This window comes from Mesoplodon mirus (assembly GCF_964341445.2).
Source record: "Mesoplodon mirus genome assembly, chromosome: 3".
NCBI lineage: Eukaryota > Metazoa > Chordata > Mammalia > Artiodactyla > Ziphiidae > Mesoplodon > Mesoplodon mirus.
Genome location: NC_138978.1, coordinates 118,198,072 through 118,215,338, shown reverse-complemented (window position 1 = coordinate 118,215,338; position 17,267 = coordinate 118,198,072). Strand labels below are relative to the sequence as shown.

The following is a 17,267-nucleotide window of genomic DNA, read 5'->3' as shown; positions in this document are numbered from 1 at the left end:
GGACATGTGTGGGGGACAGAGTTGACTCTGGATGGAGCCGAAGGCAGGGAAAGGGACCCCCAGAGGCTTGGAACGGTAGGATCTTAGCCAGGGCACTCACCCATCCCACCTCCCCAGCCTTGCCTCTGGCAGGACCTCTGAGTGAGGCTGGGATGGGATCGAAGATCACATCTGCTCCTGGTTGGGGTCCGGAATGGAGTGTGGATGCCCTGGGGGTGGTGGAGGAAGGGCTGAGTCATGGGGAGGAAGTAGTGAGGCCAGAGTGGGATGGGGAGGAAGGATCAGTCCTGACATTTACGGCCCAGGTGCTGCCTGCCACCACTTCCAGTGTCCTGGCTTCAAAGCCCAGGGGTGAATGAATCCTACCATTCCACAGTCAGATCAGGGAGGTGATGTGGAGGAAGAGAAACCACAGCATGAGAATATCATCCTTCCCTACCTCCCATCTCTGTCCCAGGGGCCCTAGGATGGGATTCATTACCAGTTAGTCATGCTCCAACAGAGGAGGACAAAGGATCTTGGGAGGGGTGAGGGGAGGATAGTGGCTGGGGTGGGAGGGAGGGAGGTGGTGGGAGGTGACCATAGTTTTGGAGACAAAATTCCAGGCATAGGGATCTGTAAATGAAGTTGGGTTTTTTTTTTCCCCAGAAAATATCAGGCATGGTATTAGTTCTTCTTAGGTTGAAACCAGCAGTTCTAGCCTGCAATGGGTGGGATTGTGGTTAGTTTCCTGGTCATGCCTGGGTGGTACAGGGACCTTCAAGGAAGAGGTGAGTAGAGGGCAGGTCCAGAAGCAGGGAAGGTGTGGTTCCCTTGACTTTTCTAGCTTTCCCCTTTCCTTCTCATCACATTGTGTTTTTGTCTCAAGTTTCAGAGGAGTGGGGTAGGTGACTCAGATGTTCCCTCAGAGTGTGACTACAGAGACTTGGGTAGAATTTTGATCCAGGAAAGAGTTTGCCACTTCCCCCTTCTCCCTCCCCCCAGCCCCAGTCCGCCCATCTTCCATGGAGTGCTCTCCCCTGGGCCTCCTCCTGCATCACTCCCTACTTCGGAAACTCCTGTTGCTTAGTGACCAGTCCCTGGTGCCTCTCTACCTTGGCAGCTGGGGGTGGGAGTGGAGTGGGGGGCAGCGGGGAGCATCCAGGCAGGTTAGGGTGGGGCTGCAGCAGCAATAGGTGCTAAGCCCCTAACTCCATTCTGTTCTCATACTTGGACTGGTTGGTGGTAGAACAATGTCTGAGTCTCTCCTGGGATACAGGCAACTCTCCCTGATCCCCACCCTGGTCATTTCTGCACCCTGAACCTGTTCCCCACAGTCCACAGCCTCTACCCCATCACCCAGCCCTATCCTTCCCTGATCTCTGCCTCAGTCCCTGATTCTCAGTTCTCCATTCCAAGAGTCTCTGACAATACTTTCCCATGTGATGAGTGAGCTTTAGAACATATCATTCATTGAAGCCTTTAAAAAATCTTAGGCTCCGGGCTTCCCTGGTGGCACAGTGGTTGAGAGTCCGCCTGCTGATGCAGGGGACACGGGTTCGTGCCCCGGTCCGGGAGGATCCCACATGCCGCGGAGCGGCTAGGCCCGTGAGCCATGGCCGCTGAGCCTGCGCGTCTGGAGCCTGTGCTCCGCAATGGGAGAGGCCACAACAGTGAGAGGCCCACGTACCGCAAAAAGAAAAAAAAAAAAAAAATCTTAGGCTCCATACTTGCTAATGACCTTGACTATGCCCTTGGCAGGAAACATCTTCCCCCACTGATTCCCATCTTGAGAAGTCTGTTCTGCTTTTGGAGTGGGTGGGAGGGCCCCAATGTGGAGAGTGGCCTAGGGTATGGGTGGACACTCTGCATTTGTCCCGTACCTCCTGAATCTTCTTTCCAGGGAGCCTGGCTGTTGACCCATCAGATTGTGAGTTCTGATTTTTGGTTGGGAAGGCAAAGCTTCCAGGACTGAAGATGTGTGTGCCATGGTAAACTCAGTGTGTTTGGAAACAAGGAAGGTGAGATTGGCAGAGGGGGTTTCTCCCCATCTGTGTCCCAGGAGGCTCTGACCTGGGCCTCCTTGTCTCCGGCCCCTTCTTATTGGCCCTCTCTCTCCCCTGGTTTCCTGGGGACTGGAGCAAGGGAATTAAAGTCAGAGAGCAGTGGGAGGGAGCCTGCTTCTGCTGCGTGAGTTCTCTGGCTCTCTCCTTCCTCGGTGAGTCCTTCCTTCTCATCTCCCTCCTCATTTATATGGTGGGGCAAGCTGGGCAGTGAGGCCAGAGGGTGACTAGCTCTGGTGACCTCCGCCAAGGAAGGCCGGGCCCCATGAGTGGGCATGTGTTTGGAGAGAAGAGGGCAGAGTATTTGGAATCGTGGCTATGGGGATTTCCTGAGAAGTGGCCCTGGGGGTGGAGGTGGGGATCAGAACCAGCCAGGATGCTGCTGCAGATGCCCAGAGGCCTCGCCTTCCACTGTGGTCCTGATTGAGTCTCCTGGCAGTGGGGAGAGGCTGAGGGTTTGGGGTGGTAAGAGATGAATTTCAGGTCCAGTTCAAGAATCATCAGGTGGGCTTTGGTCTGTAGGTAAGAGGCAGCAGCTTCTTCCTCTTTTCCTTGCTCAGGACTCAACACAGATTTACCTGTAGCCCCCAGGTTCTTGGGTGTTGGCTCCTTCCTGCCTAAGGGGGAAGTGGTTTTCAAGTCTGAATCACAGGAGCTCCAGCTGCTTCTTCTCTTGGGTGGGTGTGGCTGTGCTGATGGACTGGAGGGCCCCATTCAGACCCAACCTCTGGATCCAGCTCTCAGAATGACTCTGGAGGTTTCAATAGGCCCCTTCACTGCCTCGTGGCTGGTCTGTATGTACAGTTCTCTGGGCCAGAGGCTGGTGACCAGCTGGACAAGTCCTGGCACCCCTCCCCGACTTTCTGTTGAGATCTTACCTTCCAGTTCTAGCCCCAGCCTCCTCCAACCCCTGGACTCTCTCTTTGCCCTGTTCCCCACTTCTATAATGGGACACTCCCTGATATTAGGTGATTCAGGGACCCAGGCCAAGGAGGGTGACTTGGGTGAGGACGGCCTCTGGAAGATGAGTGCCCAAGATGGATCGGGCAGGGAGAAAATCCTGACCCTTCATTGGCTCCACCATCTGTCACCAGTTCTTCTTTTGGGGAGGCCATCTTGTCACCCCTCTGTCCCTAGACCCCTTTTTCAACATCTCCTAAGCAGGAGAGTGTGCAGTCTCCTTCCAGCCTGGTCAGTCTCACTGCTCCAGCTGTTCCAAGTTTGCCTTGGTTCTCACTACAACCTGCCCTGAGACACTGGGGTCCACTTGGTAGATTTTGATCTCATCGTGGGTTCCTGTAAGTGGTCCTTGAGGGAAAGGCTTGGAGGTGGGCTAGTGATGGGGGAAAGCAGAAGGTCCAGCTTCCTGGGCAATGGGATCTTTTCCTCTCCCTTCAGCCTCCAGAACTACACACCATGTTGGAGACGTCTTTGGAGAAGGCCCTGACCACTATGGTCACCACTTTCCATAAATATTCAGGGAGAGAGGGCAGCAAACTGACTCTGAGTAGGAAGGAGCTGAAGGAACTGATCGAGAAAGACCTGTGTCTTGGTGAGGTAGGTGTCGGTCCCTCCCCTGCACCCTAGAGTCCCAGTGCTCCATGGGATCTGTGGGGGAGGGGAGGGAAAAAAAGAGGAAGCACTGATGCCACCCCCGGGGGCTCCCCAGCATGAGGTGGGAGGCCCAGCGTGAGGGGATACACACCTACCTGCAGGGTACACTAGTCTCAGCAAGGACAGGATGGCCAAAGGGTACAGACAGAGACCCAAGGAAGAGGGTGAACATCTTGGGCTGCGCCTGGGGATGAGTCAGGTCTCACTGGGAACGGAGAAGGGCCGTGTCTGGAGGGTGGACCTCAGCCTGCACGAAGGTTTAGAGAAGGAGATCAAGGAAACTTCCACGTTGAGGGGGGGCTCTCACAGCTGTGGAGACTTGTGAGGGATGGAGTGGGGGTGGGGGAGGTAATTCAGGGGTCCAGGTCAGCTGTGCACAGCTCAAGGGCAGGGACCCCGCCTGGTTCTCCTCCATGTACCCGGCATGTCTGGGGCTCTCAGCTGGTGCTGACATGGGAACCAAAAGGATCGTTCTACTAGTTTGTGAACACAGTTTGGAAGGGGAAAGAACTGATTCTTACCAGATGGAGATGGTGGGAGAGAGGCAACTGACAAAGGGAAAGGCCTATGAGGTAGTCATTATGTTATTATTACACGTTAAAAAAAATTGAGGCTCAGATATGTTATATTACTTGTCTGAGGACACCCAGCTAGTGAGAGGCTGGAATTCCAGCCCAGGCCCATGTATCAACCTCCCTCGTTCCTTTAAAATCAGCCTGGGGGCCTCTCCTGTCGCATCTTGAACCCTAGTGGGCCTCCCCAGAGAGAAGCTCCACCTAGTGTGTCCCTGTGGACAGGGGACCAAAGCAGGCGTGGGTGTCACCAGGCCTCCCCTCTGGCCTTCCTGCCAAGCTTTCTGCATTCTGGAGTTAATGAGGGCAGAGGGAGGGGCCATGGGTCCAGCAGGGTTAACTACAAGGGGACAGAGGCCCTGGGGAGGGCCTGGCTATAACAGGAGCCCAGACTGGGGACAAGCGTGGCGTCACAGAGAGGCTGTTTCCATCTCTGTATGTCCCGAAGTCCTGTCTCCTGTGGCAAAGTTGGAGGTGAGGGCAGTGAAGGGGAGAGGGCAGGATGTGTCTGTATTTTCTTCCTGTTCCCCCTGAGAGCACTGTCTCCATCCTCTTGGTGGAGCTGGGCTGGTTGGGCAGGGGACCAGACAAGGAAGAGGACTGGGTGCCAGGCACTCGCTCCATGCAGCTGTCCTGCAGGGACGGAATAAGGCTTGGATCTCTCTTAGTGCCACATAGTCACCAAGCCGTTTCTATTAGGTGTTGTATGAAATCTAGCTTATTATTTCTCTGGGTGGTAGAAAGTGTCGAGGGGAAGGGGGGCTGCACTAGCCTTCCTCTTGTAATTTATTCCGATTCAGGAGTCAGGTCACTGAGCTCTGCTTGGTGGCACCCTGGGCTGGGTGGCCTGGGGGGAGACTCTGGGGGTTGAGATGCTCCCTTGCTGACTCAGCTGGGGATCAGCCTGAGGCTGCCTTCCCAGGGGTCAGGGCAGGGCTGGGAGGGGTGGCTGACCTGTCTCTCTACTTGGGCCCTCGAAGAAGATGAAGGAGAGCAGCATGGATGACCTGATGAAGAGCTTGGACAAGAACGGCGACCAGGAGATCGACTTCAAGGAGTACTCGGGGACTTCCCTGGTGGCGCAGTGGTTAAGAATCCTCCTGCCAATGCAGGGGACACGGGTTTGAACCCTGGTCCGGGAAGATCCCACATGCCGCGGAGCAACTAAGCCTGGGCGCCACAACTACTGAGCCTGCACTCTGGAGCCCACAAGCCACAACTGCTGAGCCCGTGAGCCACAACTACTGAAGCCCGTGCACCTAGAGCCTGTGCTCCGCAACAAGAGAAGCCACTGCAATGAGAAACCCGCGCACCGCAATGAAGAGTAGCCCCCACTTGCCACAACTAGAGAAAGACTGCGTGCAGCAATGAAGACCCATCGCAGCCAAAAATAAATAAATGAATAAATAAATTTATAAAAAAACCCAACAAAAAACAACAAAAAAGGAGTACTCGGTGTTCCTGACCACGCTGTGCGTGGCCTACAACGACTTCTTCCTGGCGGACAACCAATGACTGGGCCCTGGCTCCTGGCCCCTGCAGCTCCTCTCACAGACCCTCTGAGGCCCCTTGCCTTCCCCTCCCTCCCAGATGGACCCTGCTTCAGCCTTCCCTTCCAGCAGAGGAAATAAAGATTTTCGATTCCAGGTGTCCAGGGCTGGTTTGGAACATTCTTGTCCACCTTGGCTGGGGGTGGGTGGGACCAGGCAGAGCTTCTCCTTAAGTGGATGGGCAGCCTCTGGGTGTTCGGGTTCTGGGTTTCCACCCCACTTCCTGTTCTTCAGTGCAGGACGTGACTAATCTTATCCAGGTTTAGTTTTCCCCTCCAGGAAAATGAGGAAGTGGGGCCAGGCTGTTGCTTGCCTCCAGGAAGTGCTGCAAATATGCAGAGAAAGCTAAGGGGGAAAGTGCTTTGAGAGTGAGGACACTGGGGGTGGCTGGGATGCGGTCCCCGAGGGCAGTGGTGGACAGGCTACTCTGACTTGCCACCAGCTCACAGGAGGCCCCCCTGAGGACACTGGTAAGGAGGGGGAGTCTGGCCTTGACCTCCACGCCGGCCCCCTTTCCCTCTCCTCCGTTTCCCCCCCAGCAACCAGCCCTACCATCATCTCTGGGATCCAGGGCTTTCTGCTCTCCCCACCTCCCTCCCCGTATCAAAATCCTTTCTTAGGAGGGGATCTGACAGACTTTGCATTGGAGGGTAAATAACTAATGACACTTACTGGGCTTGACTCTGGTGTGTGTGTGCACTTTAATGGGCAAGAGGCTGCGGGTGGAATTCAGGTGGGGGGATGGGGAAGGGATCAAGGGTGGTGGTAGGAATTTATTTTCCCTGGGGGGATGTGTGTTATAGATGTCCTTTAAATCGTATCCTGTAGACCACTGGCTGCTCCCCGTCCTTCATCTAGGGTTCGCCCCCGTTCCCCCCGGCGCCGGGGAGCGGCACCCTTCCCCCTGCCCTTCCCCCTACACACACAGACACACAGACACACACACAGACGCGCTCTGACACTGCCCGGCTCTCCGCCTCCTCCTCTTGTCACATCGCGACGGGGGGCAAACAGAGTTTTGGAGGTTAGGAGGGAGCTCGAGGTCACTGGGCAGGCCGCGGTCTCCCCTCGGCGCCCCCGCCCCGCGGAGCCCCGAACAGCCCCGGGGCGGGAGGCGTGGAAAGTTTTGTGGCGAGGATGTTGTGTAAAGGGAGGGCAGGGTGGGGCGCGGGCGGGCAGTGGGCGGCCGGCCTCTCGGAAGCGCCGCTATAAGGCTGGCGGGCTGGCCACACAGCCATCCGCCTCGGCCGCTCCTTCTCGATTCGCTGCAGCCACGGTGAGTCCTCTTTAGGCAGGGCAGCCCCCGTCCTTCGGGGCCGGCCCGCCCCGGGTTAGTCCGCCTGCATCCAGACTGGGGCCGGCAGGGAGAGGCGGGAGCGGCCGGGCGGCCCCGGGCTAAGGCATCCGGTGGGGCGGCTCCCCACTGTGGCCCTTCTGGGGTTGGGAGAGTGTTTCCCGGGGTGTGTCCGTGCCGCAGTGTGTGGCCCTGTGAGGCTGTGTGTGTGTAGGGCTGGGTGTGCAGCCTCCACCCTCACTCACCACATACTCCCCAACTTTCCTTGGAACCCCTGGAAGACAGTTCTCAGCTGTGGTCCTATTTGTTCCTTAGAATTCTTGAACCACCTCTGCTCTGGTCCTCTGTAGGGCACTCACCTCCTGGCCCTAGACTCTGTCTTCTTCCTCCCCTACAAGCCCTGGGCTGTCTTCTGATGTCACCTGACACTTAGTGGTTTGGCACGGGTAGTCAAAGGGAGTTGGTGGGGGCGTGTGGGTGAGTGAGAAGGCCCTACAGCTCAGGGCGCTGACCAGCCTCTGTGCCCTCAGCTCTGAGCCCAGCCTTCAGCCATGGCGCGCCCCCTGGATCAGGCTATTGGCCTCCTGGTGACCATCTTCCACAAGTACTCCTGTCAGGAGGGTGACAAGAACACCCTGAGCAAGAGTGAACTGAAGGAGCTGATCCAGAAGGAGCTCACCATTGGCGCGGTGAGTGACCCTCCCCAGGCCCCCTCTCCCCATCTCTCACCCTTTAGAAGCAGGATTCAGAGAGGGTGAGGTGCCAGGTGCATGACTCAGGCTTACCCACATTCTGGGGCCCTAGACCATGTGCCTTATTGGACCATTGGTCCACACCCCTGAGGGGCTGGGGAAACTCGTAGCCTGGTATTCACTCCTCCTGAGTGAGGAACAGAGAAGTAAAGCCAAGTGAACCCAAAGTGGGCTTGGATCTTTGGTGACAAGTGAGCACAGAGCCATTTGTATGAGAGGGGGCTGCCTGGGAGGGGGAAAGGCAGAGAACCCAAGGTCTCAAAACCATTGAGTCTGGATTTCCCATTCTAACATGTTAGAAGCTGCAGGATGCTGAAATTGCAAAGCTGATGGACGACCTGGACCGGAACAAGGACCAGGTGGTGAACTTCCAAGAATATGTCACCTTCCTGGGGGCCTTGGCCATGATCTACAATGACATCCTCCGGGGCTGAAAATAAATTGGGAAGGTGGAGACACCCTCTAGCTGGCCTGTCTAGTGGTGGGTAATTGTACAATAAATTTTTTTTTTTGGTTAAATCTATCCCTGTGTCCTGGCTTCCCAATGATTTCCGTTTCCTCCTCTGCTTGGTACTACATCAGCCACCAGAGGGTTTTCTCACAGTTACCTCTGGGAGTGACTCAGTGACTCACCAGGCCAGGGGAGCTGGTGGGAGGGTCCACAAAATGGCGGATGCACCCTAACAAAGCGGTTGTGAGCTCATTAAGTTGCCTTTATGTGAATTAGAAAAAGATGCCCACTCTGGGTGAAGCCATCTTAAGGAAAGGCTCAAGTGGTCCCCCGTGGAAGGGGTTCTGGGATGGGCTTGGAGAAGGAAATGGTGCTTGAGCCAGGCTGTGATGAGTCCAGAGTGTGGCAGAGACGGTCCTAGCAGGGTCTCTGAAGACAAAGACGTGTTTTTCCTCTGGGCGTGGTGAGAGGGGAAGGGCCAGAAGGGCCTTGGGGCGGGGCCGGTCCACTTTCTCACCACAGTGAAGTGGGGGCAGAGAAGGCATATCTGGCATTCCCAAAGCCTGGCTGGGGAGTGTTCTGCTATTCTGTTGGAGACCACTGCGGACGGACGCTGTGTGGTTGAAGTTCGATTCTGCTGTCTATGCCCTGGTTGGTCAAAGGTGGGAGGCACGCCTTAAGAGTCTGTCCCTGCATTCAGGGACAGGGTCCTTTGTGCCAGGGCTGGTGGTCTGAGAAGCTGGCAGCTGTGCGAATACATGACTCATGGGGTGTTCATGAAGGGGGTGGGCTGAGGGTCCTCGGGGTGGAGTGGGGGGTCCCCGGGGCTGGGCAACTCACTGCGCCTTCAAGCCTTTCTGTCAATATTGAGCCAGCCCATCCCTACAGCCTCAGCAGAAAGAATCACCCCAGGTATTCCACCGGAGCCAAGCCTGGCTCTCAGCCCCCATCAGGGAAGATGACTAATTGTCTGAATTATTGTCTGAGTTCACTGTTTGCATTAGCGTTTTCAGGCAGGCGGGTAGGGGAAGGGGGTAAATTGTGTTTCAGGGCCATGGGGCAGTTCTGTCCCCTCCAGGCCTAGCGTATGCCAGGCAAGTTCCTCTATAGACTCTGGGGACCCCAGAGGGAGACCATATCCTCCTTCCCCTCTTACTCACCTCCCCACTTCCCAGGGGGCCCAACTCTGCAGAATTGAGTCTTCTTCCTCCAGGGGGTGGGGATAAGCCAACAGTCCCAAGAGGGCTGGAAGCCTCACCTCTTGGCGTCCCTCCTTCTCTAGTGGCCTCTCCTTCCCCGCAGGGAGTAGGGACTGGCACAGCTGGGAACCAGGAAGGGACCCAGTTTGAGCTCCCGGTCTGCACAGCCGCGTCCAAGCCTTGGCTCTATCCGCCCCCCAGCCCCCCAAGGATACCTTCCCGGCGTCGCGGCGGCCAGCATAGTGGGGCGTGGAGCGAGCGCCCTCGTGTGGGCAGAGAGCAGGACGCCGCGGGGCCGTTGTGGTTGGTTTTCTCGAACCCCTAGGGAGGGGCCAGTGGCGGAGGGAACAACGACGGTGGAGCCCTTCCAGTGCAGAGGGAAACACCACTTGGTACTATGGGAATGTCAGCCGGGGAATCTTTTGGCTCCCAGCAATTAACCCCCCAATAAAGCAACTCGCAACTCAGCCTTTACCTAAGACGCACGTACCACGAGCAAGTCCATGAAAGGAAGGCGGTTTGCAAAGACAAACCGAATCTGAACCCTGTCCCCCGCCCCTCCCGCTTTCAGGGCCGAGAAGACCTTCGTACAAAGAGGGAGGAGGGGCCATTTCAGTGGGTGAAGACCTACTGCCCTGCCCAGGGAGGGGCTGCTCAGACAAGGCCTTCGGTCATACATCTGCAGGGAGCTCTGGTGGGTGGGCAGGCCAAGAGGTTTAGGAGAATCGGTAAAGGTGCACAGTTCACCTGCTAAATAAACAGGCGTGTCCTTTTCCATAGTAGTGGAGGGGAACAGGAACACGGATTTAAAAGATAAAACAAACCCCCAAACATGTAGCAAATCTTTTGTTTGCTTTGAGGGTGTGGTCTTGAAGGCTTTTTTGAGGGATGGCGGGAGGAAGCAGCATTTACAGTGGAACCTGGTGGGTGCTCTACTCAAAGGGTGGGACTGTGTGTGGAGGGGGCACAGACTGGTCACTTTTTTTTTTTTTTTTTTTTTTTTTTGCGGTACGTGGGCCTCTCACTGTTGTGGCCTCTCCCGTTGCAGAGCACAGGCTCCGGACGCGCAGGCTCAGCGGCCATGGCTCACGGGCCCAGCCGCTCTGCGGCAGGTGGGATCTTCCCGGACCGGGGCACGAACCCGTGTCCCCTGCATCGGCAGGCAGACTCTCAACCACTGCGCCACCAGAGAAGCCCGACTGGTCACTTTTTATTGCATTTGCCTCCAACTGATGTAATGGAAATGAAGGCTTTAGTTCACTCTGTGGAACAGGGACCTGGGCTTAGGGCAGAGGCAGACGTTCAGATGTGAGCTGGGGGCTTCACACCCTGTCCCTTTGCTGAGGCTGATCCAGGCCACTGGTGGAAGTGGCTCTGCGTTCCCCCATGCCCCTCGCTGAGGATCCTTTTTTCCCTCGCTGTGCATAAATGGGCATTAATCCTACAACCTAGTCAGCCTGACACCCAGGAAGCTGAAACAGCAGCACCACAGCCTGTGTCTGTAAGCTGGGGCGGGCCCCAGTGGGAGGGGTTTTGGACTGAGTCACAGTATGTAGCTCTTTGTTCTCTGCCAAGCATATCTGATACTGTCGGGAATAAAGCCACTGTACGTTTGTATAGCACTTTTATTTTTACAAGGCGTTTTCATATCCATTCTTTTGTGATGCTCAGAAGATTTATGTGTACTATGTATTATTAACCCTGTTGAACGAGTGAAAAGACCAATAGAGGACTAAGTGCTTCCACCCAGGGCAAACTGTAAATTCAGAATTGGGCCCTCTCCATTCCCTTTGCCAGTTCATTAGTGCTTATCACATCATGACATATTTTGGCCATTTCTTCTTCATGTTTTTCTCTTAAATGTTTTAATCACATACTGAGAGTGTACAAAATGACTTATAGAAATAATCAGTGAGTCAGGGCTACCTTGGCCTGGGTCTTATCTCGGGCTAGGTCTCATTCAAGGACCAGACATTCAAAGGCAAGTGACAAGGAAAGATGGTTTTTCACTACTTATAAAGAGGGAAAGGGAACCGGTTCTCCTCTCCTTCTGAAAGGGTCTCCTTGGAAATGCTGCGGTCCTAAATCCTAACACCACTCTCTGGAATGTAAATAAAATTTCTCTAGGAACCAGATAGCTCCAGGAGTCTCCAGTTTTTAGGTCCTAGAGATCTCTAAATTCTGAGTCTTCATCTCTTTTGAAGTATAAATACCTAGAGAGGAGCTTTCCGGTCTCCTGAGCTCCTTGGGGCTTAACCTTGGGACCTACTGCAGGTGGTAAGCATTTGACTCTCTCTCTTTGGGAAACAAGAGAAGTTTTATTATCCTTTTGGATCAAGCAATTAATGACACAAATGGCTATGAGTCTAATCCTCAAGGTCTGTGAAGAGTTCCAGGAGGCTAGGGTTTGTACTGGGGCATTGAGAAATTCACTGACAAGTTTTATTTTCTTGCACTCAAATAACCAGTGTTAATAAACTAGGATGCCTTATTCCATCGCTTTCTAAAAAACTGTATAAATATAGTTCCACATATAAGACATGTGTATGATGTAATTGTGTTATAAAAATGGAATCATTATATATATATATATTTCTCTCATTTTATGTTTTCTCCATTTAACAATATATCACGAAAATCCCTTCAAGTCAACTGGTAGAGGTCTAAATCCTTCTTTTTAATAGCTGTAGGTTATTCCATGGTACAGAAGCACCATAATTTAAATGATCATTTCCTGTTTCCTTAGTGGTGGGCATTTCCTACCCCCAATTTTTTCACTACAAGCAATAATAATATTGCTGAATAAACATCTCTGTATACACATTCTTAAGGACTGATGGTTTTATTTATTTAGTACAGAATCCCAGGAGTGAAACTGCTGGCTTGAAGGGCATATACATACTTAATTTAAATAGCTATTGCTATATTACTTTCCAAAACAGCAGTAACAATTCACACTTCCCATTAGTGGTAAATGATCCAGCATCCTGGACAGCCTCAGGCAGTATCATTTAAAAAAGTTTTAGCCAGTCTGATAGGATCTAGTTGATTTTGAACTACAAGAGCTCTAGTGGGTTCTCAGAGGTAGCTTAGGGGCTTGCCCATGGTGGCGTGGTGGCTCAGATAGGGCAGCTTCTGGCCACTTACCCTGTTTTAGCCAGAGCTCTGTATTTTTCGTAGACCAGCCTCTTCCATTATGTTTTCTTTTAAGAAAGGGTTCCAGGGAATGTTTAAAAGCCCTGCCTCTAAGCTATGGGTGTGTGGTGGGTATTGAAGGTTTTGAATAGAGTGGTGATTTGTTAAAGGCCTGGACTTCAAAGAGATCTGGACCCTGGAGAAGAGGCCAGGAAGCTGGTGGCCACTGCAGTGGTTCAGTGAGGATCTGACCTGGAGTGCAGTGGGGTGGCAGGAAGAGGGCAGGCAGGTGCCCAAAGATGAACAGGTAGGGTCTGCTGGATGTGTGGCGGGCGTGGAGTTGTAGAGGCTAGGAGGCCCCAGGTTGGCACCTGGGTGGGTGGCCAGGAGGCCTGTGATGGCACTCCTGGAGCAAGCAGCCCAGTCTTCCTGGCACTTTGGGACTTAACCTGCGGACCTAGTCCAGGTGGTGAGCAGGGACAGACCCAGAGGAGCCTGAAAAGGGAGATGGGTAAGGGGAGGTGGGGTGTGTGTAGGGTCAGCCACTGGCCATTGCTCAGTGGGATGCCCAAGCAGACCCTTTTCCCTGTCCTCTGAGTGCCCTGCCTGTGTCCTCCCAGAGTCTAGGGGAGAGCAACCCAGCCCTCTGTCCAGAGGGAAGGGGAAAGGTGGGGAGGGTCCTGAGGCATCCCCTTACACCTGTCTTCAAGAAGGCTACACTCACAGCATCAGAAGGTTCTCCTGCTTCCAGGTCAGTCAATGTAGGGCTTTCAGGTGGGGAGACCTGCAGGATGTTGCCTCCGTGGAGGTCTCCCCCACCCACAGTTCTTCAAGCCTCCAAACGCTAAGTTGCCACACCCATCCCTTAGGACACCCCACTGCTCTTCTTATATAAGGCTGTCCTAGGGTTTAGGCCCTTGGCGCTTTGGAAGCTAATGGAGCTTTCCTATGCCAGGCTCTGCCTGCTCTGGGGGGTTCTGGGTTGGAGGGGGGCAGTTCTAGACCTAGGAGTGGGGACGCTGATCAGTGTCCTAATCCCGGTTCTTTCTCTGCAGCATGTGACAGCTGTGACCGATTTCCTGACTGATTACCTAGGAGCAAGGCTGCTTTTGACTTCCATGGGCTCTAGGTACTTTTGCCTCTGTGGAATTTTTCCTCCATAGGAAAATATTAAAAACTGTATTTTATGACTGTGTTGATATAAAGATAAATGTGAACCAAGATGGATTCATTATTATATATTCATTATTAGCATATTCAGGTTTCTTGTACTTTTAAACGAAATGAAAATGAAAATGTTTTCGGGGCCCTGGGCGCAGTTCCTTCTGTGTATAATGGGTGCCCCGCACCCAGAGGCCAGCATCTCACCCAAAGAGTATTTTCATTACAAGAAAAAAATAGCCTAGGGACTTCCCTGGTGGTCCAGTGGTTAAAACTCTGCTCTCCCAATGCGGGGGGTGGGGGGGCACTGATTCGATCCCTGATCGGGGAACTAAGATCCCCGCATGACGAAAGGCATGGGCAAAAAACCAAGAAGTCCAAGAAAAAATAGCCTTGTTTCTCTCTTTTTTTTTTTTTTTTTTTTTTTTGCGGTACGCGGGCCTCTCACTGTTGCGGCCTCTCCCGTCGCGGAGCACAGGCTCCGGACGCGTAGGCTCAGCGGCTGTGGCTCACCGGCCCCGCCGCTCCGCGGCATGTGGGATTTCTTCCCGGACTGGGGAACGAACCCATGTCGCCTGCATTGGCAGGCGGAGTCTCAACCACTGCGCCACCAGGGAAACTCTGTCTCTCTCTTTTTAAACAGCTTTATTGAGGTGTTTCTCTGTGAGAAATTAGGATCTCACAGAGACATCTGGCCTCCCATGTTCATTGCATCATTACACACAATAGTCAAGATCTGGAAACAATCTAAGGGACGTTCAATGGATATATACTCAATGGAGTATTATTCCTTCATGAGAGAAAAGGAAACCCTGCCATTTGTGACAACAGGGATGGACCTTGAGGGCATTATGTTAAGTGAGATGTCAGACAGAGAAAGACAAACCCAGTATGTTCTTACTCATATGTAGAATCTAGCAAAGTCGAACTCAGAGAAACAGAGAATAGAGTGGTGGTTACCAGGGGTTGGGGGTTGTGGGAAATGGGGAGATGTTTGGCAAAGGGTCAAAAGGGTCTAAACTTAGAGTTGTAAGTCTAAGTTCTGGGGATCTAATGTCTAGCATGATGATTATAGCTAACAATACTGTGCTATTAAGTACTTGAATGGTCTAAGAAAGCAGATCTTAAATGCTCTCACCACAAAAAAGAAAGGGTGACTATGTGATGGCATGCAGGTGGTAGCTATGCTATGGTGGTCATCATTTTGCCATATAAACATTTATCAAATCAACACTTTGTACACCTTGAACTTACACAATGTTATGAGTCAATTATGTCTCATAAAGCTGGGGAAAAAACCAAACCAAACCAAACCAAGCCAAAGCACACATAGAAACAAAAGCTTTATTGCGATATAATTCATGTACCATAAAATTGACCCTTTTAAAGTGTACAATCCAGTGGGGATTTTGAGGGGGGTTAAACTAACAGAAATTTATTCTTTCACAGTCCTGTAGGCCAGATGTCTGAAATCAAGGGGTTGTCGGTAGGGCCACACTCCCTCCAAAGGCTCTAGGGGAAAATTGGTTTGAAAGATGGGTGTACATATATCCCTTTGGGACTCTGCTTTCACTTCTTTATTCTTCCAGGTGTAGCAGAGGTAGCTCCTCTCCACCACCCCACTAGGTGTCCTGGGGTGCTCTTTGGTTGTACAGTTGTCCTAGAGGTGCTATGGAAATCTGTTCTCCTAGTGTGTGAGTGTGTTTGAGTGTGTGTGTGTGTACAGCTGTGGCAGAGTGATGACTGTCACTTGCCAGGCATTTCTCACTGGGTGGTCAGCTGGTAGGGTGCTTGGTGCAGAGAAGGAAGTTTTCACTCACAGGAAGACTTGAACCTTGGGTGCTGATGGTGTGAGTGCTGAAGGGTTAGCCAGCAGGGGCTAGGTTCCACCCCATCTCATGGAAGGCCCTTTGCATGGTTCCTTCCCTCAGCCCTGTTACCCAGCACCCCCTGGACAATGAATGGCTGACTCCCTGACAATTCTTTCAGTTCTGCTCTCCCCAGGTACCCACACTGCAGACTCCACTTTCCTTCTCTCATTTTTCCCTGGCTCCGCCAAGCTCCCTCCCACCATTTTCATTCCTTTACACCAGAAACTCTGTTCTAACTGTACCTTAAATTCATAGCAACAGAAAAACCAGTTGAGCCAGGAAAGCTCATTCTTAGTGATTGTTATATGAGAGCAAAATATCAATACCTGTGTTTTGGTTTTTATTGTGCACATTATTAAAATGTGGGGTTGAATACTTGTATTCTATGTAAAAGTTTTCAGAATTTATAACATTAAAAACACTGGAATTATGTATTAAAAATTTCAAAAAGTTAGAAACACATGACAGTGTCAAATAAAAGCAAAAACTTCAAATATAAACATAAACATAAAGATGCATTATTCTAATCTAAATTAGTAGGTAAAATTAATAAAATATTATTCAAAAAGTAAACCAGACACTATATAAATATAAAGAAAACTTAACTTTGAAAAAGGAAGATGAAATGATATCTTAAAAAAAACACAATCTTATTACTATGAACAATTATATGTGAATAAAATGGACAACTGAGAAAAAGTGGATAAATTTCTTGAAATGTACAATTTCCCAAGACTGAATCAGGAAGAAATAGAAAATGTGAACAGACTTATTTCCAGTAATTAAATTCAATCAGTAATTAAAAAACTCCCAACAAGCAAAAGTGTAGGACTGGATGGCTTCACAGGTGAATTCTACCAAACATTTAAAAAAGAATCAACACTTATTCTTCTCAAACTATTCCAAAAATTTGAAGAATATGGAACACTTCTGAACTCATTCTATAAGGCCAGCATTGCTGATACAAAAATCAGATAAAGGCACCATAAAAAAAAAGAAAATTATAGGCCAGTATCACTGATGAGCAACATAGGTGCAAAAATTCTCAACAAAATATTAGCAAACTGAATTCAACAATATGTTAAAAGATCATACACCATGAACAAGTGAGATTTATCCCAGGGATGCAAGGATGGTTCAATATCCACAAATCAATCAACATGATTCACCATATTAATAAATGGAAGAATAAAAATGATATGTTCATCTCAATAGATGTAGAAAAAGCTTTTGACAGAATTCAACATCTATTTATGATAAAACCCCAACAAAGTGGGTAATAAAGTTCCCTGCATTTGCAGGCAGATTCTTAGCCACTGCGCCACCACGGAAGTCCCTCTGATAACTTTTAGATAATACCACTGAACTAGGTAAGAAATTACAGAAGTCTAATGAAAAAGCTGATGGCTTCATAAAAGTACTAACAAAAGGTCAAGATCAGTAAACTAGACTGGATTCTGAATTCTTCTAGCTTCCTCAAATATTTGGCTCCAGGTCTCCAAACTAATGTTTCCACTTTTTTCTCCCACTTTGACTTGGAATCATTGAGAATTAAAGTGGGCCTTTTCCTGAAGGCCTGCAAATGGAAACTGAACAACTTGATATAAGCTTAAGGAAGACCCCCTC

General features: G+C 51.3%; 2 protein-coding genes across 5 annotated transcripts; both read left to right on the top strand.

Annotated features, from left to right (window-relative positions):
* Positions 1 to 19: 19 nt before the first annotated feature.
* S100A5 (S100 calcium binding protein A5) lies at positions 20 to 5,869 on the top strand. Of its 3 annotated transcripts, XM_082614722.1 has the most exons (4): positions 2,148 to 2,197; positions 3,441 to 3,599; positions 5,209 to 5,286; positions 5,678 to 5,869. In XM_082614722.1, exons 2-4 carry the CDS (start codon positions 3,459 to 3,461, stop codon positions 5,741 to 5,743), a joined length of 285 nt encoding a protein of 94 aa, XP_082470848.1. In that variant the 5' UTR covers positions 2,148 to 2,197; positions 3,441 to 3,458; the 3' UTR covers positions 5,744 to 5,869. The 3 variants fall into 3 exon arrangements, with proteins under 3 accessions (XP_082470847.1, XP_082470848.1, XP_082470846.1); XM_082614721.1 differs by lacking the exon at positions 2,148 to 2,197 and adding an exon at positions 20 to 75 and having other exon boundaries at positions 5,209 to 5,869; XM_082614720.1 differs by having other exon boundaries at positions 5,209 to 5,869.
* A 257-nt stretch (positions 5,870 to 6,126) lies between these two features.
* LOC309800070 (protein S100-A6) lies at positions 6,127 to 8,347 on the top strand. Of its 2 annotated transcripts, none has more exons than XM_082613895.1 (3): positions 6,127 to 6,248; positions 7,603 to 7,761; positions 8,124 to 8,347. In XM_082613895.1, the coding sequence occupies exons 2-3, from the start codon at positions 7,624 to 7,626 to the stop codon at positions 8,256 to 8,258; spliced, it is 273 nt and encodes a 90-aa protein (XP_082470021.1). In that variant the 5' UTR covers positions 6,127 to 6,248; positions 7,603 to 7,623; the 3' UTR covers positions 8,259 to 8,347. The 2 variants fall into 2 exon arrangements, with proteins under 2 accessions (XP_082470021.1, XP_082470020.1); XM_082613894.1 differs by lacking the exon at positions 6,127 to 6,248 and adding an exon at positions 6,929 to 7,054.
* The last annotated feature ends 8,920 nt before the right edge of the window (positions 8,348 to 17,267 follow it).

Bases quoted from the DNA above. Each gene is read 5' to 3' on its own strand.
- S100A5 (XM_082614721.1), top strand. From the start codon at position 3,459: ATGTTGGAGACGTCTTTGGAGAAGGCCCTGACCACTATGGTCACCACT. The intron at 3,600-5,208 runs GTAGGTGTCGGT...GGGCCCTCGAAG, and splicing joins AAGACCTGTGTCTTGGTGAG to AAGATGAAGGAGAGCAGCAT.
- LOC309800070 (XM_082613895.1), top strand. From the start codon at position 7,624: ATGGCGCGCCCCCTGGATCAGGCTATTGGCCTCCTGGTGACCATCTTC. The intron at 7,762-8,123 runs GTGAGTGACCCT...CTAACATGTTAG, and splicing joins AGGAGCTCACCATTGGCGCG to AAGCTGCAGGATGCTGAAAT.